The following is a 21,080-nucleotide window of genomic DNA, read 5'->3' as shown; positions in this document are numbered from 1 at the left end:
AAAAGCCACTGTTGTCAAAGCTGGGCATGGGGGAGAGGACTTCAGTCTCCAACTGAAAAGAGCCTTTGCCCATCTTAAGGGTCGTTTCAGGGTCCTGATATGAATTTTTTTTTCCAAATATATACAAGAATTTTTCTTTCCTGCTGGAATTCGTAGGGACTTTCTTTCCTTCAGGGATCTGCCTGCCCAATAGGCAGTGGGAGAGCTGCCCCAAATCACCTTTCCTGGCTACTGAGCCTACACTGGCCATTGGCATTCACCTGTCTAGGGCAAGTGGCAGCCTTGCTTCGGCCCCACTCCCAGGGAGGCACCACATCCCTGACCACTGGCACACCTGAATCTGGGCTAAGTGCTTTGTGGTCACACCCTGGAAGGTAGGTGGTTCTCTTTCCACACACTGGGTGTGGATAAGAGGCTGAAGGAGGTTGGGCACCTGCCCAAGGTGAAGCAGCTGAGTGAAGCAGGCTGGGTCTGTTCCCAGGTTGGCCTGATTCTGCAGCTGTGTCTGTCCTGGAACACAGAACCCAGCTTGCTTCACAAACATTGGCCTCTGTTTCTTCGGCTGTCCTGTTGAAATGTTTAAAAAATTAATTCAGTTACATGCTTATCAAGAGCCTGCTCTTCCAGGAGTCAGCACATCAGGCGTGGTCCCTGCCCCTGTGAGGTTTGTGGTTATACTGTTCCCACCTGCCTCTCCCAGAGTAAACATTTTGTACCCTATCATTTCAGCACTTAAAGAGTTTTTTTATACAATATGGCCATGAAACAGAAGCCTAGTATTTCATCTGGTGCCTAGCTGAAGAGAGCCAGCTGTTCCAGCCACAGAGGGGAATGTGGCTGGGTTGAGCAAATGTGAGTCTCCAAGGTGCTGCCTTCCCAGGGGATGGCCAAGGGTCATCTTTGGCCCTTCACCATGTTTACCTGCAAGGTAGCTTCAGACCAGGCCCCAGGTGCCACATGTGGGCCCCCAGTACCTTGGGCCACCCATTTCTCAATCACCAGATGAGTAAGATCATGGAAAGCCAATCGCCGTGCAGTCCACTCATAACGTTTGAAGACAAGTACCTAGGATAGATGGGCGTTCAGCTCCTGGCACAGCTGAAATTTTATAATTGAAGCCCCATCCCTTGAAAAATATAAACCCCTCCCTTGGAAAGAAGAGCAGTCTAAGTTACCCCCAGTCTCTGGCTGCTGGGCAGTGGCTAAAGGAGCAGTTGGGCTATCTAGTGGCATCCAGCAGGCAAAGAGCAAGCCCTTCCTGATCGGCCACCAGTGACTTTGGGCTTTGAAAACACCAAGGAATCCGCAGTGGTGGGACCCAGCAGACAGCCGGGGTGGTCAGACCTGACAGGCCCCCCAGGGGCGGAAGCGCTGCCCTGACAAGGCTGCTGATGCCTGGGCACGTTTCGTTTAGATAATGGGCGTTCCCAAACAAGTTGGGGCGACCCCGGCACAGGCAGGTTCCCACGGAAAGCTTCTGGATGGGGCCCAGCAGGAAGGCTGCGTGGACAGGCACACTTGGGAATAGAGTGCAGGTAGATGGAGAGAGTGGCAGCAGCCGCCTGCCCACTGTCCCTCACGGTGGCACAGCCATGGGCACTGCTTCGGAGGAGGCAACTCGGGGTGTCCCAGAGGTTACACAGCAATGACAGAGCAGTTTCAAACCCAGGTCTCCTCACAGGAAACTATGGTGTTTTCTTCTCATAGTAGCTCCCTTAGGATGTAACACTCCCCACAGAGACACTGGGGCCTCTGTAGGCCACTGCCACGTAAGTCACTTAAAAAAAGCTGATTCCAAGTCCCTCTTGGGTCCTAGAGTGGTGGCCTCCAGCACATTCTGGAGGAGAACTGCCCTCACTGTGTCAAACATTCACAGAACCCTGGTGGAGGCAGTAGTACCTGTCAGGAGGGAGAATATTCCTCATGGCCAAGAACAGCACAGTGAGTTGAGTGAACATGTGATGCCAAGTTGTATTTTAAGCCACAGAGTCACTTACGTGAAAGTCAACCAGATGCCTGGGAGATAACTGGACGGGCTTCCCAACTCGGCACTGCTGGCATTTGGCCCCAGATAGTTCTGTGTGGTGAGGCCGTCCTGTGCACTGTAGGGTGCTGAGTGGCCCTCCTGACCTCTACCCACAGCACGCCCGTAGCACCTTCCCCAGTACCAAAGTGTGCCGACCAGCGTGAAGTGCCTAGGGGTGATCCTCCCTGGTGAGAGCCGCTGGGCTACAAGCAGCTCTTCACGTCTGTTCCTTGGGATTCAGGGACATTTGCAGCTGTAAGCTGTAGCTCAAACCCTTCATCCCATCCCCCACTGCTGTCAGGAGAGAGGGGCTCGGCTCTGAAAGGATGTCTTTTGGAATGGGTCCCATCTTACTCTAGGACTTTGGTCCCCCCAGAAGAGGCCCTGGGCCGGCCACTCTGCCCCAGCCTCTTTGCCTCTTTTCAGAGGGACATATGTCACCTCCATGATTGAGCCTGACATTTTCCATGAAAGTTAAACCACCGTTGACATTTAGAAACTTAAGCTTCTCAGGGTTATCTGGCTTTCTCCCCTATTAATTATAAATTTTCCCTTAAAATGTATTTGCAAAATCTCCCCCTGACATGAAACCTGGCTGACCTCTTCCCCTCAACACCAGATGCCCACCTCGCCCCAGTCACCATTACTGGGGGTCTTCTCTGTATCTTTCCAGATACTGCAGGATGAGCAGGAGACAGTGCTACACCTCAGCCATCAGAGACAGAGCCATCTGCCAGCACAGATCAGCCCTTCAGAAAGCACAGGCCCGGCAGGGGACACCAGGGTCAGGCCCCACATTGCCCTGTCTGCTCTTTTGGAATGGGGAGGTGGGGAGAGCAGCCAGGGCTGGCGGCCCCCGGGTCTAGCTGTTACAGCATCCTGTCCCTTCCCTATACCACTGTTCTGCAGGATTCTCTGCCTCTGTGTCCCTGACATGGCCCGGAGGAACCGAGAGGTCCCCTGCATGACCCTTCCCTGTGCAGGGCTCACAGCTAGGTCATTCATAGGTGTGCTCTCTCTTCACAGTTGTTTCCTCTGGGGAGCAGGCTGGACTCTTGTTGGCCTGGCACAAGCCTACATGCTGATGGAGGCCCCCTCACTGACTTCCAGCTGAGGTAGACATGATGGGGGGAGGCTGACCCAGGACCCTTGCCCCAGTACCGGTTGTCCCTAAGTGCCTGGGAGGGGAAAACGTCACTGCTTTCCTGGCACTGGCGCTTCCCACACTCTCCCTCACCATAGGCCTGCCTTGCCCTGGATGGGCCTCAGTAAGGGAGCCAACCCCCATCTTTCAAACTGTGCGTGTCCCCTGATCCCCATGAGTGGAAAAATCGTGATCATCGATCTACAGACAAACCACAGTCTCTTCCCAGAACCCCTGGGAAGGTGCCCCCAGGTCCATGGGCTGTTGTGACGTACCATGTACTTTTTGTGGAGAGAGGTTCTAGAGCTTTCTCTAAATCTCTAGAGGGGAAGAGGACCCAGACAGGGCTGAGAACCGTTGGCCCATGTGACCTTGGAGTCTGTCCCCACTCTGGCACCTTCTGGACCTCCAGGGTCCCTGACTGGTCCCATCTCCTCACTTGGCTCTGTGCCCTAAGGCAGGCCACTTTCTCCCTCCTGCAGGCCATGGAGTGTGTGTGTGTGTGTGTGTGTGTGTGTGTGTGTGTGTGTGTTGGGGGGGGTCCTCTGTCTCTACCCCAGAGCCTTTCACAGTCCCATCACCTCCCTTTGTGTCCTTTCTCCCCACCCTGCCAGGCGCTAACACTGAGCCAGCCCTCTCCTGTTACCTTGTACTTGAACTGGCCTCTCTGCAGAGGCTGCAGCTTATCGATTATTCATGGCCAAGTTTCTGTTTCTGGCTGGCAAGTGTGGAGGAGGGGTGAGAGACACAGCCCTTGGCAGAATTTGTCTCCTTCCTTTTTCTCCTCCTCCCCCTTATCCTCAGGATAGAGGTGGCCACGTTCCCACCTCTTACCCATGCATAACGTCTGTAAATAGTACCTGTTGTACCACTTGTTGCCACACACACACACACACACACACACACACACACACACTGCAAGGGGATCAGTGGCAGTTTAGTCAAAGTGGCCTTACTATTGCTTGAGCAAAGAGGAGAGAGATTCATGTTGTGAATCTCCAGTGGCCTCTGATATGACCCACATGGATGACTGGAAGCCCCAGGCAGGTCATGGGTCTGGTTCAGTGGCCTGTGGCTGAGTGGGACGTGCAGAGGCTAAGGCAAGCCAGCTCAGGGTGACCGAAGCGGGTGGGGCAGAACTGGAGTTCCCACAGTGACAGCCCGGCAGACACTGCTAAGCTGGGGTGTGGGAGGATTTAGGAACAGCTGTTGGCTCGAGTCCCGGAGGGCAGCCCACTGCCCACACCCGCAGGCCACATGTGTTAGATACAGTGGGTGCTGTGGTGCATCTACCCTTCAGATACTAATGCCATCCAGTGCCAGCTCTTCCAGGAATTGCTCTGGGCATGGGGGAGGCCGTGTGGGACAAAACACAAAACTTCCATCTGGTGGGGGTGGGAGGGTGAGAGACCAGCAAATTAGTCAGATGGTGAAGTGTTGAGAAAAAGACTGTGAGGAAGGGGTTAAAAATTTACAGTGGTGATCAGAGAAGGCCCCCTCCCCCCACCAGGAGGAGATATTTGGGAAAGAACATTCCAGGGCCCTAAGAAGTGCTCAGGGAACAGCCAGGAATTCAGTGTGGCTGGAACAGGGGGGAAGGGAATGAGAATGAGGGGATGGGGTCTGGAGGTGCTGGCAGATGGTGCAGGGCTGCAGGGAGGGGCACTGGGCCCGACCCGGTTTCCATTTTCACAGCCCACCCCACCCCAGCACTGAATGGGGGACAGGCTGTAGGGGCAGGAACTGGCGGCCAGGGAGGCTGTGGCAGCTGTCCAGACAAGGACCAAGGTGGAGGGGAGGCGGCTGGATTCTGAGTGTGCTTCTCATGGTACAGCTAGCCAGGTTGGCCATGAGGGCTCTGCCTGTGGTGGCTTTGTATCTGTAAAAGGTATTAACATCCAGAGAAGACCCAGCAAAAGCCCCCAGAACAGACTTTGACAGAGCTGTCCAGTGAGGTCAGGCTTCATGTCATCCCTCCCTTCCCCCCCAGGACATGTGTAGGGATCAAAGCTTGCGAAGCTGCCAGGATGGAGGACGCAACAGACACCGTGCGTGGCCTTGTCGTTGAGCTCTCCAACCTGAAGTAAGCATTGGGCAGGGATCCATGGATGAGTGGGGTGGGAGGGGTGGCAGAGGGGACAGGGCCTTGGAGGGTGGTGGGGAGGGCCCAGTGCCAGCATCTGCCTGTGTGCGTGTCCATGATCCGTGAGTGTGTAGGTGTGTGAGCTTGTGTGGGAGAGTGAGCAGCCACTTGTGTCCGAATGAGAGGTGGGGTCCTCGCACAGACGTCTGGTGGAGCACAGCTCCTGCTGGCACTTCCTGCAGCCGGCTGATCATGAGCACCCACCGGGACCTGGAGGCTTTCAGGCGCCTCAACTACAGGAAGGCAAGGCCAGCAGGGAAAGCGCCGGCACCCTACACATCAAAGGGAGCTGGGAATCTCCCTCCAGGGGAGCGATCCTGGAGGGATTTGTAGATTACTTCCAGACCACCTCAGGAGCGCCCTGTGCACACACTTGTGTGCAAGCTCACAGTGCCTATGCATGTTTCCTCTGCGCTGGCCCCCAGAAGTGCCTGGTACTCCTGCCAAACAGCTGGAAACAATCCCTCAGCAGACCCCAGAAAGCCTGCAGGCCGTGTGTGCCCCCTGGTTTACCCTAGAAGATGCTCCAGCGTTTCCCCAGTGGGCCCCAGAAACCTTCCCTCAGCCTACCCAGAAGTCAGCTTTCCATGGGAAACACAGGAGGCCAGGCCTCAGTCAATAGCCTCCCTTGGGAGTTGGTACGGGAGGGGACCTGCTCCTCCCTGGGGCTGCAGCAAAGGCCAGAGGCAGGAGGCTGGAAGCTGACCGTGCCCCCAACATTCAGAAAGCCAGCTGCTCTGAGCAGGGCCTAGAGCTGCCCGGATGTTTATCTGGATTTGCAAATTTCAGTTCTTTAGCTCAGGTTATGGGAGGTTCAGAATTTGTTTCTTTCCTGGAGGAGAAAAGGGTTCCCTTTGTTGGCAGTACCTTTGTTTTTCTCCAGATTTCCATTTTATTTGTTCTGGTTAGAGCATTAATAAATGATTCCCTAGTGTGGATCTGTGACCTGTTGTTTGGGGTTTGAGGCATTTTCAGTTCCTTATGTTTTGCCCACAAACCTCCCTAACCACCTCTTTCTCCTTTTACTTCTCATCCTCCCCAGGAAGGCAGGTTGGGCCACTGCCGGGGCCTGTGAATCAAGGGGTCCCCACAAGATGCTAAGTGTGTCAGTCTCCAGGAGTGGGTGGCTGTGTGTCCATGTGTGTGTACACATCCAAGCACACACACACCCCCGTATCTGTGGGGCAACAAGCCCACTGAGACATCATAGTTGATCACCCAACTGCGGAGTTGGTAGGTTCACTTTGAGAGCTCAGATGGCCTTACCCATCCCCCAAGGAAAAAGCTGCTTCTAGGCCCCAGACTGGAAGGAGGCAGTGCTGGGGGATTGTTACTGATACAAACACAGCTAGTGTCTGCAGGTGCTGCTGTCCAACCCATTTTACAGAACACGATGCTTCAATTAAATTGGTCACCAAAAGGTTGACCAGACTGGAGACTTCATTAGTCCTCTGACCTGTGACTCCTGCACCCATTTCCTATAGTCAAGGCAGAGATCCCCTCCTACTGCCTTCTTAGACCCCAGGAAACCCTATGCTGGAGGAGAGCAAGGTGGGTCATGGTCCCCCTTCTCCTGGCTGGATGTGCAGCTTCTTCCTTGAACCTGCCTGGACATGCCCCTTCTCCTGGTACCCTGGGTCTCAAGTGCCAGCAGCTCTGGCCTATACAATGAGCACTTACAAGCAGCTGGGGGTGACTGGGATGTTGTGTCCCCTAACGCAGTTTGAAACTCTTGGGGCTGCTAAGGAGCCTTCCTCTGGGTCTTCTTTCTCCTCCTTCCCTCCCCTCTCCAAGGAGAGGGACCAGGCTGTCCTCAAAGACTGTCTCCCATCCCCAGCCCTCCTCCTGGGTGGCCTCGGGTCCTGGTCCACGTCCAAAAGCCAAGGGCCAGAGGGGACCTGCAAAATCCAAATCCCGCTTCCACCCAACTCTGGGAGACCGTGTGAGCTAGGGATGGAACCCCAGACCCCAGGCCAGCCCTTGGCTTGGGGGAAGAATTTAGACAGACACTTGCCACCTGCTGCCCTCTGGAGGCCAGGGGAGCAGACAGGGAGTGGGGATTCCCACAAGCTCAGCCTTTGCCCCAGGAGAACTGGATCACACTACCTTGTAGGGATGGCTCTCCCTCCCCTGCCCAAGCAGAGCCAAAGCCATGATGCCTTCTGCCCAAGGCCTTGGCTGGCCCAACCCCCCAGGACATATTCCCATTCTTTGCCAACCCCCTCAAGAAGTTCTTCCCTGTTCTGAAGGGTCTGGCATGTGACTTCATGGCCTTGGTTGCTAGGACATCTGTGATGACCTAAACATTCACTGAGGGCCTCCTTGGTCAGGATGATTTGGGGAGGAGGGGGAGGGACAGTCTCCTATCAAGCCTCCACCTCCAGGGTGGAGGATTCTGCCCATTTGGCATGTCAGTGTGTGAGAGATGGCTGGAAGGGAGTTCAAAAATACCAAACATCACAGAAATGGCTTCAGGGTGCTAACTGGGCAGCAAGTGCCGTGCTCAGGTGCTGGGCTGTCACCCTGTGGTGCCCACTCCCATTTCTCAGCATAAAGCAAGCTCACCCCAGCGCTCTAGGATGATCCAAAATCCAAATAACAGTTGGGGAAAGTGGGGGTCAGAGTAACATGTGGGGGCTGAAAGATGCAGTGAGAATAGAAAAGAGGTGCCCCATCCCCTCTGGAGCTGTTCACACTACCTTGTCCCAAGACCTGGCCTCGTCTGACGCTGATCCATTCATAAGCATTTATTGAGTGCTGAGTGGGTGGCCAGTGCTGGGGAGGGAGGGCCAGGGTGACTGACGGCCACCTCCTTCCTCATGGGGGTGCTCTTTCAGCTGTGCTCCCAGGCCCTGCTCTCTTAGCCAGGCCTCCAGGCTGGGGGAAGGGCCCAGGGGCAGGTCCTTGCAAAGTGGACCTTCCCCAAAATACATCTTCCATCGAGCTTGGGTCCCCACACCCAGGGGAAGGCAGCATCTCCATCCTCCCTGCACCAGTCTCCTAGGTAGAAGTGGAGGGACAGCAGGAAGAGGGTGAAGGTCCAGAAGACTTCCCAGCACCTTTGGAACCTGGATTTTAAAAAGCGGAGGGAAGGAGAAAAACGGTAATAGGGTATGATTCAAGGCTCTCAAAGTCCTGGTTCAAACTTCAAGGCTGCCAGGGCTCTGGCGCCACCTGGGGGCCGCTCCTGGAATAGCATCCCTGTGACCGCCAGATCAGGACAGCCCAGGGTGGGACCCAGAGCTGGATACAAAGCCCAGAAACTCCCACTCTGGCTGGCTGCGCTGCCCCCTTGCGGCTGCAGGGCTCTGGGACTCCACATTTGTTACACCCAGAATGTTACAGGAGGCTGGCCTTTCTGCCAGTATTGCGGTGAGGGCTGCTCCACCCCACCCTCCAAACCTGGGGAGTTTTCCTATTCCCTCCCACTTAAGAAGGGAAAAAAAGCAAATTCTGAGGCCATCATTTCTATGTACCCTCGGCTTCCCCCATTTCCCAGATGGACTTCACTTCATCTCTTGGGGAATATGGCCTTCTCCTGGAGGGACTCATCTCTTTGGACAAATGTTCCCTGCACAGCTTCTGGGGGTGAGGGTGAGATGGTCCCGCCCAGTCATTTCCCTCAAGGAGCTCACACTCTGATGGAAGAGGCTATACCCACATCGGGCACCCAAATGGGCAACAACATGGCCCAGTCAGACCTGCCTCTTCTGTTAGCCATCTTCCGCAAAAGCAATTAAAGTTGCTAAAACGATTTGTTTTAAAACCCCACAGGAGCTGAGGCCCTTCGCATCTGTAATAACTGCTGCCACGTAAACTCAAACTACACCAAGCCTGCGGCCTGCCTGGTCCCTGGCCTTCCTGCCTGGCTGGGAGCTCGTTAGAAATGCAGGTGCTCAGGCCCCACCCAGACCTGCAGAAATGGAATCCAGGCAGTGAGCCAGGCAGTGTGGGGCCAGTTTAGACCTCAGGGAGGCTTCAGCCAAAGCTTTCATAAACTTATGCCCCCGCTGCCCTCCTGAGCTGATCCACACACAACCTGACGTTTCCCTGGATGCTGGGTCTCTCCCTCCTTGCTGCCTTGACACCTTTGCCTGGAGGACCAGCCTCCTTCTTGCCTTCTAACACTCTGAAATCTGTCCCGACAGTCCAGTCTACCACGGTCCAACATACTGTTAACATGCAGACCTGGTCTTGCCCCTTCCGTGGCTCCCTAGTACCCAAGTCCAAGATTTATAAGGCTTTTGTGCTGTTCCCCCAAGTCTCTGACACCTCTTCCACCATACATGCACACGCATTCTGTCCCAGATACATTAACTTCACTGGGTTCCTGAACAAACTCCAATGCCTGGGCCACACTTCTCAGCACTCCATTAAACTGAATTAGACTTTCAAAAGTCACTTCCCCCAGGAAGCCCTCCTGGACCCCTCCATCCGGATCCAGGTGCTTCCTCCAAGACTCTCCCATTCAGCACTCATCACACTCTCTGAAATGCCGCTCTCCCATCTACATTTTCACATCGCTGACCCAGCCCAGCACTCAGCACAAAACAGACACCCAAGCTATTTGGCGAAAGAGTGAACAAAGGAGGAGCATGAAGCAGCCAGGGTTCAGAGACGCTGAGAACTTCTCTCAGGCCACACAGCTCCTAAGTGCCAAGCAGGACTGGAGCCCCTGCTATACCTAACTGCAGATCCCACTACTAGTCCCCACAGCCTCCCTGACAGATCACCCCATGCCTGGAAAAGAAGGCACTTCCCACATGGGCCCAAAGAGGGAGAGTCTTGCCCAGGCCACAAGTTAATCCCAGCCCCAGTTTACTCACATTGGGCAACACTCTAGAATATTGTTCTAAAGTTTCTACACAGATCATCTCCCCCCGCCCCTCTAAAGTGGGTGCTTGGGCTAACCCCACTTCATAGAGGCCCCGAAGGACTCAGCCACAGCCTGGGGCAGGTCCCCTCCACAGCGGATCTCCCCAGCCACCTGCACAGGCCGCCGCCGCTGCTCCCGCGCCTGCTGCTCCCGCGCCTGCTGCTCCTCCTCTGCGATGCCCCGAGTCCTGCATCCTCGCCTTATCAGGCCGGGATACCCTCTTGCCAGCTGAGTTGCGGGTGGTATAGCTGTAGACGGAGGTGTAGCCCTGGCCAGTGAGCGGGCAGAAACGACGGGTGTGGGCACGCTCACGCGTAGCGCCGCACTGAGGGCACACGTAGTCACGAAGGATGGGACACAGCACCCGGCCGGCCTCATCCTTGAGCACATGGGACTGGTAGATGGCCCGGGACTCGCCGTTGTGTTTGCAGAAAGAGCACAGGCGTTCAGGAGCTGCTGAAGATTCCGGGCTGGGCCTCTGACCCCCAGGTCCTGGAGCTGGCTGTGGCTGGGGATCCAGCCTGGTCTCAGGCTCCCCTTCCCCACGCAGAGCCCCGACCAGGCGTGCCAAACCCAGGTAATCCGTCCATAGGTTGAAGGTTCCCATAGCTGGGCAGCGTGTGCGCCAGGGAGAGGGGCAGAGAGAAGAAGCCTTGCCTGCCCAGAGCTCCGCTTTCTAACCCTTCCTCTGCCCCTCCCTTCCCCTCTGTGGAGCCTAGGAGTCTGGGCTGTCAGTTCCCTCCTTATACCTCCAAGGGAGTGTGAAGGGGGAGGAGCAGGCCATGGGAGGTTCCTTATTGTCACAGGGGGGCTTGCTGCCGCTCCCCCATAAAGGCACCTGCCAGGGGATACATGGTCTCTAGGTGGGCTGGGGGTGATGGGGAGTGACAGGACACAGGCTGCAGGGGGCACCCACAGTTGGGAGCCACCCCCCACACAGAGGGGCATGGGGAGGGCTACCCCTGCCTACCCCTCTTGGAGGCCTGTGAGGCCAGCCAGTCCTGCCCCCACAGGGAGACGGGGAGGGGAGGGGGAAGCCCCACCCCAAAGACAAGCACCGATGTAGTCAGTAACTTAGTAACTTGTGTCTTCCTTCCCCTGGGCTGGGGGAGGGGCCGGGTGCCCCTGGGCTCTTTGGGGAAGGTGGGGAGCTGCTGATGCTCTGGCTGTCTCTGGAAGGGGGATGGTGCCTGGTTCGTGGGGAAGGCCAAGGATCAAGACCCCCCAGCTCAGGAGTCCCTCAGGGAGCTTTCACACCTATTTCAGTGGAACCACTTCCCTGGATGAACACCCTGAGGTATGAGGCCACCTGCCCATACTTTGCACAAAGACAACACAAAAGCCAGTCTCCCCCATCCAGTTACCATAGCCCCTAAGGCTAGGTGCTGGCCCTGGGGTGGACAGGAAGTGAGAAAACATTATGGGGGCAGCAGAGGCACAGGCTGGGTTAATGGAGGGGGGTCCCCCCAGCACCTCAATCCCCACCCACTCCCTCAAATGAGACCCTCAAGAGGTACCCAGGTGGGGCAGAGACTCGGCAGATGAAGGGATGAGCAGGCACCAAGGTGCTAAGGGGCAACCACAGGTAAAGCAGAGGTCTGTGGGTGCTGGGCCCAGGACCTAGACACAGAGAGGAGGGGCTCTGCTGCCTGCCCACCCCATTCATTGGTTGACTGACTCGTTCAAGAAATCCTAGTCCTGAGTCCTCTGGAAACAGGGCTCACTATCCCGTCAGAAAGGTTTTCCAAGTGCCTTCCAACTCCCCCCACTCCCCTGGATTTATTCCCCAAATCAGGCCTGTGTCCATAAGGATCCCAGATGCCAGCCCTCCCCAAGGGGTGAGGAGCTGAGGTCAGGGCATCGCGTGAGTGGGTCTTGTCCCTTCCCCTCAGGCTGTGTCCGGCCCAGCCACAGTGACATTCATCCCTCGGTGGGTCTGGCCTCCGTCCTCACAACCCACCGACAACAATGAATGTTGATTGTGACCTTCGCTGTGGCCTAAAGGAGGGGATGCCCAGGCTGGATCTGGGAGCTACCCCGGCCCTCCAGATATAGAAGGCAGGGGTCATGATGGGTGGATGGCAGTTCCAGGCCTCGGGGTCCACTCAACGGTCGATGGTTTGCCTGAGCTGCCCAAACTCACCGACAGGTTGAATGTTCCCCCAAACCCTTGGCAACTTCTCCAGGGGGGACAGGACTGGACAGTGGGGTCGGGGCAGGAGAGACTGGAGGGGGTGAGGGACCTATTAACTCAGTAATTCAGCAAGCAGGACCTGTCTGCTCCAGGACCTGGAAAAAGCACAAGATAAATATAAATAATAACTGTAGATATTTACGTAGGCTTTGCTACATAGAGGCAGCAATACTGGGTAGTGGGCTTGTTTCTCGGCGCATCTACTCAAATCATCCTCAAAACGGTCCTGGAAGGTGCAGAGGACTCGTATTTGTCAGTTGGGAGACTGAGGCCAAAGGGCACCCACTGCTAGTGAGAGGCAAAGGAGGGATTCCTAGTGGCCCCAAGAGGTCTGGCTGCCAGACGGTTATTGCCCCAGGACATTGATGCAACAGCGATAAACAAGTCATTTTAATACAATGTAATACCTTCTGTGAGCTTCACTGTGTTCCCAGCAAGGCAAGATTGTTTATGAATCACAACAACCCCAGGGGGTTGTTCCTCTTTGCAAATTTGGGGCTAGCAGTAGGGCCACTTGGTCCACCTGACAGCGGAGAATCCTGAGGACTAGAGGAGAGACCCCCCTGGCCATCTGCCCCCTTGATGTGGGGGTACAGGGTCGCTCACCCTGGGACTTCAAAGTAGGCATCAGTCAAATCCCTGCTCAGACTCCCAACTGCACCAAGATGCTGCCCCCTCCCCATTCCCAGTCCCTCCCTCCAGGGGCCCACAGATTTGGGCTCCCACCCCCTCAAGGTCCCCCACCCCAACCTTCCATGCGCAGTCTCAGGAAAAGCCACCTCCAACCGGGGTCTGGGGACTGCCTGGGGAGAGGCCTTCAGATGTCCAGTCCCTTCTCAGTTTACTGGGAAATACTGAGGGGGTCAGGGATCCCAAGTGTGCTGAGCTTAAGTTAACCCCAAAACGCCCCTTGTCAGAGGTGGACGGAGCCAGCACAACTCTCCAAGCCAGGTGCCAGATCCCTACCCAGAGCCAGCCCCCAGAGACCCTTGCACCCACCCCGGCCCCTCCCTAAAGCCTGACTCTGAAAGCCCACACTCCTATGGCCAGTTCCCGGGACCCGTCCTCTAAAGCCCACCCCCAAAGTCATCCGTCATAAAACCACCTTCAAAGCCAATCTTCAAAGAGCCCACATCCTCTAAGTCCTGCCTCCACACCCCGCCCTCTGAACCCACCCCTCTGGCACCCCCATATTCCAGCTTCAGGAGCACCCAAGGCCACTAAGCCCCACCCCTCAGTCCCGCCTCTAAAGTCAGCCTGCCTAGACCCCCATAACCCCGTCCCTACAGAGGCCCCAAGGCCACCCCCTTGAAGCCCACGGTCCTTAAGTTCTGCCCCTGTAGGACCTGTCCCCAAACAGGAAGCCCTGGGAGGGGATCCTGGAAATGCTCGCTCCTGTGAAATTCCCCTACTTCATGAAGCCCCTTCCCTAGAGCCCACATTCTTGACCTTGGCCAGGGATCCAGCCACGTTCCCACACCAGACTGGAGTTCAGAGTAGGGAGCCCTCCCCCACCACCCATCAATCCAGCCAAAAGGGCCCCATTCTGGGGATAGTTTGAGGGCCCCCCTTTACCAGGCTCAGGATATCTAGGCCCTTCTGAGACAGCCATGTGGGGTCTCCTGCAGTGAAAATCAAGGTCCTAAAGAACAGAATGCCTAAAACTATGGGGGAGAAGCATGGTTCAGGAAGGGAAGTTTATAATAATAATGCTTTACCTACACCACTATTATTAGGATACCCATTTTATCGATGAGGATGGTGAGGCTCTAAGAGTTTGGAACAGAACTCACCCAGGTTCCTCAGAAGCTTTGTTTGTGACGATGACTATGGAGCTAGAATGAGGGGTCACCTGGCATAAGGTACTGGGCACAATGGTGGGGAGACTCCTCAAGACACCCTTTTCCTTCTGTGTCTCCTCTCTGACTTGATTCCTTGAGGACTCTGACCTTGACCTACCAAAGAGGGAAGTCCCTAAAGGGGTTGTCTCCAAGACAAGTTAAGGACCATCAGAGGGTGCCTGGTCCGGAGGGTCAGAGCCCAGGTAGGAAGGCAGGGTTTCCAGCCAAAGGAAAGGGTGGGAGGAAACCCAAAGCCCCTATAGGCCCTATGGAGAAGGGGTTGCCTGGGGCTTACCCTGGGTCTGCCTGTCTCTCTGTCCATGGTGGTCAGTGCAGGCTTCTGCCCGTGCCCTTGGTGTCTGTCTGGGTCTGACTGTGCCCCTCATGGGCCAGTATTTGTCTGGATCTCCTGCTCTGTGTGTGCTCCTGTCTGTTGCTGTCTGGGTCTGCCTGTGTGCGTCTGCCTGTTTACATCTGATCTGTTAGCCTATCCCCTCCAAGTCTGGGTCTGGCCCTTGGTAAGGGTTGGCTCTGCTCTGTCTGCATCTCACTCTCTGGACTTGGGGCCCTTGGGGAGGTGGGAGAGCGGAAGCTGACCGTTCCTCCCATCAAGCGTCCTACGGCTTTCTGAAGGGCCAACTGGGCTTCCATCTGATTTTTTTTTTTTTTTTTTTTTTTTTGACAGAGAGAGAGAGAGAGAGAGAGCGAGCTTGCACGAGGGAGGGGGCAGAGGGAGAAAGAGATAATCTTAAGCAGCCTCCACGCCCAGCACAGAGCCCAACACAGGGCTCCATCTCCCAACCTTGGGATCATGACCTGAGCGGAAATCAAGAGTCAGATGCTCAGGGATCCCTGGGTGGCTCAGAAAGTTAAGTGTCCGACTTCAGCTGAGGTCATGATCTCATGGTTAGTGAGTTTGAGCCCCGTTGTCTGGCTCTGTGCTGACAGCTCAAAGCCTGGAGCCTGCTTCACAGCTTTTGTGTCCCCCGACCCCCTCCCTGCCCCCTGCCCCTCCCCTGCTCATATTCTGTCTCTCTCTCTCTTTCAAAAATAAGTAAAACGTTAAAAAAAAATGGACTGAGTTCAATGGACTGAGCCACCCAGGCATCCCCCTATCTGACTTTGAAGCCCAGCAGAGTGAAGATGGGGGGCTGTTTCCTACCCCAACCCCAGACCCTGATGCAAGGAAGGAGGACTTTTCAGGGCCATTTTAGCCCTCATTCTCCCTCTTCCTGTTCCTTAGTCCTTGGGACAGCACCCCTCCCCGCCCCCCCAGCTCCCATCCCAACTGGGAGGATCTGTCTAGGCAGGGGGTTGGGAGTGATGGGTGAGGGGAGCCATCCCAAAACCACACTGACCTGCCCCCACACCCACCCTCACCCTGAGCTCCAGGAGGGCAAGGCAAGGCAGCTGGCATGGGTCTGGGGGTCAGAGTTGGAGGTGAGAGGTCCCAACAGAACCAGATGGGTAGAGACGGAAGGAGGCAGGTCTGTCAAGCTGAAGAACAGGGGCCAGGGGCACGAGGTCAGAGGTACAGGGCTTCCAGAGGGTGTCTGGCAGCCGGCACGTCTTTGTGCGCCCCTCTGTGTATGTCCATGCGAGTGTTCCTGGTTGCACGACCCCGTATTTGCTCCAGTGTGCACGTGTCCCTGTGTGTGTGCCCTTGTGTGTGTGGATAGACCCTGGTGGGGCACGTGCAGGAGGAGCTGGTCATGGCCTGGCCGACAGAGCCCATTATGGAGTGTGTAGCAAAAGTGCACTTGGAGGTCCCCAAGTGGAGTCCCATCGATGGCCCAGGCTGTGTAGACTGGGGGGAAGGGGACTCCTCATCTCCCTGATACCTCCATGACCTCTCAGGTTCCCACCTGCCCTCCCCATGGCTTCCTCTCCACCTGCCCGCCCTTTCACACAGGGTCCTCAGCCAAGGGGCTCATCTGTCCCATCAAGACCTGGGGGCAGCCAGTGGGCTGGGACCCTGGGCTTCTATCCCAAGGCTACCAGATACGGGGCCAGAGATGGAGGAGGCAGAAGGGTCCAGCTTCTCCGGGGCTAGGGTGGGGGTGGGGGGTGGGGAGGGGGAGGGGCCTAGGCAGGTCGATGGGAAATTCAGACACTTCTAGTGAGGTTCATGGTGCAGGGTGACCCTGGGTCTGGGTCAGGGTGGACTGTGCCTGCCAAAACTCGGGCAGCAGCTACCAGTGGACCTGTAACTGGGGGGTCTGCAGTGGGCTTGGGCTCCTAGCTACTCTGCTGGGCTATTCGGGGGGTTCTGTGGGTGTCTGTATATCCAGGTGGGCGTGTGCTGTAGTGGGTGGCTGTCTACGCCAGTGGTGTCTTTGTGTCGGCACAAGTGTCGGCACTCCCGTGGGCTTCTGTTTGTGTGTGGATGTCAGTATGACTGTGGGTGTGTGTCAGGCTAATTGTGAGTAACTGCAGGTCGACTTGTGAGCCAGCGTGTGTGGGTGTCTGTCGTCTGTCAGTGTCACTGGGGGTGACTGTAGTCTGTGTGTCATCTGATCATGGTGCCCCCCGACCGCCCTCACTAAAATGTCAGCTCCAGGAGGACAGGGATTTTGATCTCTTGCATCCCAGTGCTAGAACAGTGCCCGGTACATAACAGATGCTCAATAAACAAGTGTTGGCTTTACATCCAGGTGACTGTAGATTTCTGCTTGTCCCTCTGTCATTTTCCCGTGGGTCTGTGGGCCATTGCGCGTGTGTTATTCTGTCTGTGTGTTGGTACCGTGGGTGTCGAGGTGTATAATCAAGTGTTAGGGTAGGTGACTATAGGTGTAGGTACTGCTGAAGGGTTCCCATGTCTGTGGGTGACGGTGTCATAATGGGGGTCTAGGAGGTCAGTCTTACCATGGGCCACCGTGTGTCCTCACGTGCAGCTGTGTTACTGGGGATCTGTACGTGTGTACGTCACGATTATGATGGCCTGATGTCAGTGTCCACACAGGCCTCATACCAGCTGTGTGGGTGTGTCCAGTCATCTGGGGGACTGCAGATCCTTGCTTGGGCTGGCACATGGATGTCTACATCGTGTACGTGTGTCTGCTCCAGTTCTTATGGATGGTGGTATCTATCAGTACGTGGGGGGGGGGGGGGTTAAGTATTTGCGGTAGTCATGGTTACCCTGGGTGACAGCCTGCGGGTGCCCGTGCAACACTGAGCATCCGGGTGTGTGTGCGCGTGCAGTAGAGAACTGTGTGAATGTCCACGTTTTAGGCAAGGCGGTGCCTACACTGCGGCCACTGTCGGCGATGGCTGCATTTTTCAGTGTAGCAATGTTTTCCAGCTGTCAGCCCTGCGCGTCCTCGTCATCGCGGGTGATGTGTGTGCCCACGTGGCAGTGTTATCGTGAGTGACTGTGTGTGCGAGTGTGCGGATGACTGTTCCCGCAGGTGATGGGAGTAACAATAGGGATGATGTATGTCCACGTATAACGTGTGGATTGGGAGACTTCATCAGGGATTTGGGAATATCTAACTGTGGCTCCGTAAATGTATCTGTGAGTAGTCCAGGGCAGGGGGATGGGTGGGAAAGGAGATGGGGGGCACTTCTCAGCTCCTATCAGCCAATAAGAGCCCTTCATCCCCCCACCCTCAGCATGCCCACCAGGGCGAAGTCCCTGTGAAAGGGGTCCTGTCGCTTTAAAAAGGCTCCCCGGCAGTGGGATTCTGGGCCATTTTTCCCTTCTTCGGCCAGTTTTGGAGGGCGTGTTCCTGTTAGTAAACCTTGGCCCCAGTAAATACCCTGCAGCCTCCGCAGGTAATGACAGGCCGGCGGGGAGCCCGCGGAGGGCGCCAGGGCTCCTGCAGGCGGCGTCGCTGCAGCCACGGGGCCACGGCCACAGCCAGGCCCTATGCCCCCCCCCCCCCCCCCCCCGCCTCCCGAATCGCGCCTGGATCGGTCTCCGCAGGGCCCGCGCAGGCCCGCGCGCCCGTGAACTTGGCCGGGGGCGCCTTCCCGAACGCGTGCGCCGGACCTGAGCTTCTCCCAGCCCTGGATATCGGAGGCCCCCACCCGCTCTGCGCCCCCAAGAACAAAGCTCGCCACCGCCCGGCCCCGGGGCCTCCCCGTGGTCAGGTGTCGGGCGGCCCAGGCACCGCTGCCCCTACGCCCCCCATCATGCAGCCCCTCCCGGCGGGGGCATCTCGGCCTGCCCTCCCCCTCGGCGGCCCAGCCTCGGGTACTTGAGGGCCTGTCCTCTTTAGGGCGTCTGGTCTCCCCGGCTCCCCTTCTCGGGGAAGGCGAGATGCAGAGATGCCGCCGGGGCCTCCCCGCCCCCCTTCTCCAGCCTCCGCAACAATGGAGGGCCGGGCTGCAGAGGCCAGGGCGCCGGCCCCCGGGCCGCGAGCAGGTGCGCGAGGGGGCCGCAGCCGGGTTCCGCCGCCGCCCCGCCCCGCCGCGCCCCCTCCCCGCGGGCGGCGCCCCCGCCCGCCTGGCGCCCGCGCTCACCTCGTTTTGGGCCGCGGCCGCGTCGCCCCTCTTCTTTCCAAACCCGCCCGGAAAAGCCCCCTGAGCCGAGGCGCCTGCACGGGAAATTGCATTTCGGCGGCTCCCGGGCTGGGCGGGGGGGGGGGGGGGGCCAGGCCACGGGCCGGGGGAGGGGGCCGCGGGGCTCCGGCGCCGGCTCGAACCCGCGGCCGCCGCCTCCCGCCCGCCCGCCTGTCTGTCTCGGTGACGTGCCCGCGCTCCCCGCCGCTGCCGCCGCCCCCTCCCTCCTCCCCGCGCCTTGCCGGGCGGTGGGTCCGGCGGCGACCGTGTGTGCCCCGAGGCCTCCCGCCAGGCGCACCGGGACGCACGCGGGATACCCATGGGGCGTCAGGACGCAGCTCCCGGGGCCCGCGCGGGGGACACGGGGGCGCGAGCGGGCACACGCAGGGACCCAGACGCACGTAGACCTCAAAGGCGCACGGGGAGCACACGCGCACAAAGGCACGCGGACCACAAACACAGGGAAGGGTGTGCAAGGGGTTTCCAGATACACATACCCGCAGGAGGGGATGTCAGGACACGCGGGGACACCGGGGCACCGGCCACACGAGGATGTTCATAAAACTGAGCTACACAAATAGGCCCAGGGAGCACACAGACACATGCAAAATACAGACACATCGCTTCCACAGGACAGGATTGTTCAGAACTGAAATATAGGTAGAGAGGAGCCCAGGGGCATGCACAGAGAATACCAAACGGGCACATACACAGACTCACCTCGAAGGGATGGCCACAGAACACACAAGCCCAGGGAGACAAGAGCACACACAAGATACACAGACATACAGGGATACACAGAGAACCAACATACCTCCCCACCCACCAGGTGCAGTCATGGGAACACCTGGAAACACAATACCCCAACACACATGGATATACACACAGAATAGAACACATCTATAGAGATATGCCAGGCACACACAGTCTCAGGGACACACACAGACACACAAAGTTCACAGACACACAAATATATGCGCAATGACTCATGTACAAAGGGCAGAGGCATGCTAGAATTCATAAAACCAACAGTCATAGCCACACAAAAAAAACCCCAGACAGGTCCCCAGGGCGCAGGGGTCCATAAGAACACAGTAAATACAGGGATATTTGGGGACACATGTACCTCTGACCATCTGGCATAGGCATGCACACAGGCCAGATACATAGGCCACATACAGAAGATAGACTCAAAAGTTATACACAGGTCGGGGGGGGGGGGGTCCCCTCATCACCTAGAGATGCTTACATGGAGCTCCCCTGTTCCCTCACATACACGCACATCAGGTACACAGGCACACCCGGCAGGAAACGGACACTCGCTGAGACTCCCACCAGGGATCCACACACAGGTATCCCCATATACTCTGAACACACACTCAGAGTCCCTGCCTGCTGTGGCCATGATGGCTGCTGGTTGGTGGAGGGAAGTCACCTCACCTCAGGGACCGTGAGGGAGCTAGGCGGCCTCCCCATGTCCAGGGCTGAGCTGACAGATTTCTCATTCGACTTATCCCCCCATCTCAGTCTGACAAGGCGTCAGAGAAGCCTTTGTGCACCCCACGCAAGCCCAGACTTTAACCCTTGTGGAGCCATGGCCCTGCTCTACCTGGCCATATCCCCCCCCCCAACCCCCGACCCCCCCCCCCCCCCCGCTTCGGCCCCCTCACCATAGTCCTGCCTGAGTTTCCCCTTCACAGGTCCACCTTCCCCACACCCTGCACCCTTCCTCAGGTCTGCCCGGAAAGCCAAGCTCCAGCTGGCCCAGGCAGGTGGATGTCCCTAGGATCCCCCAGAGGCTACAGGGGTCCAGGTCTATTCTATGCCTGACTCCCCCCAAAATGGGGGATAATTCCCTGAGAGGGAGAGCATGTAAGGAAGAGGACAGGAGTAAATAGTAATTGGGCCTTCGTGGGTGGGGTCGCCTCCTGCGCCTTTCCCTCTGATAACTGAAAAGAGGGTGAGGGTTACTCTGAAATGTACAACATTCATTAATTCATTCACGGACAATCATCTCAGACTCTTCCCAGCAAGCCAACGAAATGCATATTGTGCTTTTTACAGACGGGCAACTGAGGCCCAGAGAGGGGCTGCCCCTTGCCCAAGGTGGCACAGCCTGGACAGCAGCAGAGCTGGAATTCTGCCCGAGGCCTTTCCCAATCTCCTTCTCTGCAAGGACTGGCCCGGAAAAGCGCTCCGAGTTCTGCCCGCTGAGCTTCCCGAGGCCACCAGCAGGGGGCAGCAGACTCCAGAACCCTCCCCTCCGTGAGGGCAGGCTGGCGCTCAGCGCTCAGCTCCCGTCGCCTCCCACACCCCATACCTCTCGGCAGCTGGGACCCCGCCTGCACCCCCA

General features: G+C 57.2%; 2 protein-coding genes across 10 annotated transcripts in view; one reads left to right on the top strand and one right to left on the bottom strand.

The window, feature by feature from the left end:
• The window catches only part of BRME1 (break repair meiotic recombinase recruitment factor 1), a 35,193-nt gene extending 14,168 nt beyond the window's left edge, over positions 1-21,025 (top strand). The window contains exons 8-11 of one of the 9 annotated variants that reach the window (XM_047850525.1): positions 2,700-2,810; positions 3,053-3,141; positions 5,161-5,253; positions 20,792-21,025. In XM_047850525.1, the coding sequence (XP_047706481.1) occupies positions 2,700-2,810; positions 3,053-3,141; positions 5,161-5,253; positions 20,792-20,996 (498 nt within the window). In that variant the 3' untranslated portion in view covers positions 20,997-21,025. The other 8 variants (XM_047850529.1, XM_047850526.1, XM_047850527.1 and 5 more) reach the window with 8 other exon arrangements.
• NANOS3 (nanos C2HC-type zinc finger 3) lies at positions 8,121-11,138 on the bottom strand. Its single transcript, XM_047850534.1, has 2 exons — positions 10,301-11,138; positions 8,121-8,381 (listed from the first exon to the last, which is right to left on the bottom strand). Exons 1-2 carry the CDS (start codon positions 10,794-10,796, stop codon positions 8,314-8,316), a joined length of 564 nt encoding a protein of 187 aa, XP_047706490.1. The 5' UTR covers positions 10,797-11,138; the 3' UTR covers positions 8,121-8,313.
• Positions 21,026-21,080: the final 55 nt, after the last annotated feature.

The sequence above is a fragment of the Prionailurus viverrinus genome, chromosome A2, assembly GCF_022837055.1.
Source record: "Prionailurus viverrinus isolate Anna chromosome A2, UM_Priviv_1.0, whole genome shotgun sequence".
Taxonomy (NCBI): Eukaryota; Metazoa; Chordata; class Mammalia; order Carnivora; family Felidae; genus Prionailurus; species Prionailurus viverrinus.
The sequence above is the reverse complement of the archived record's forward strand: the minus strand, read 5'-3'. Positions and strand labels throughout refer to the sequence as shown.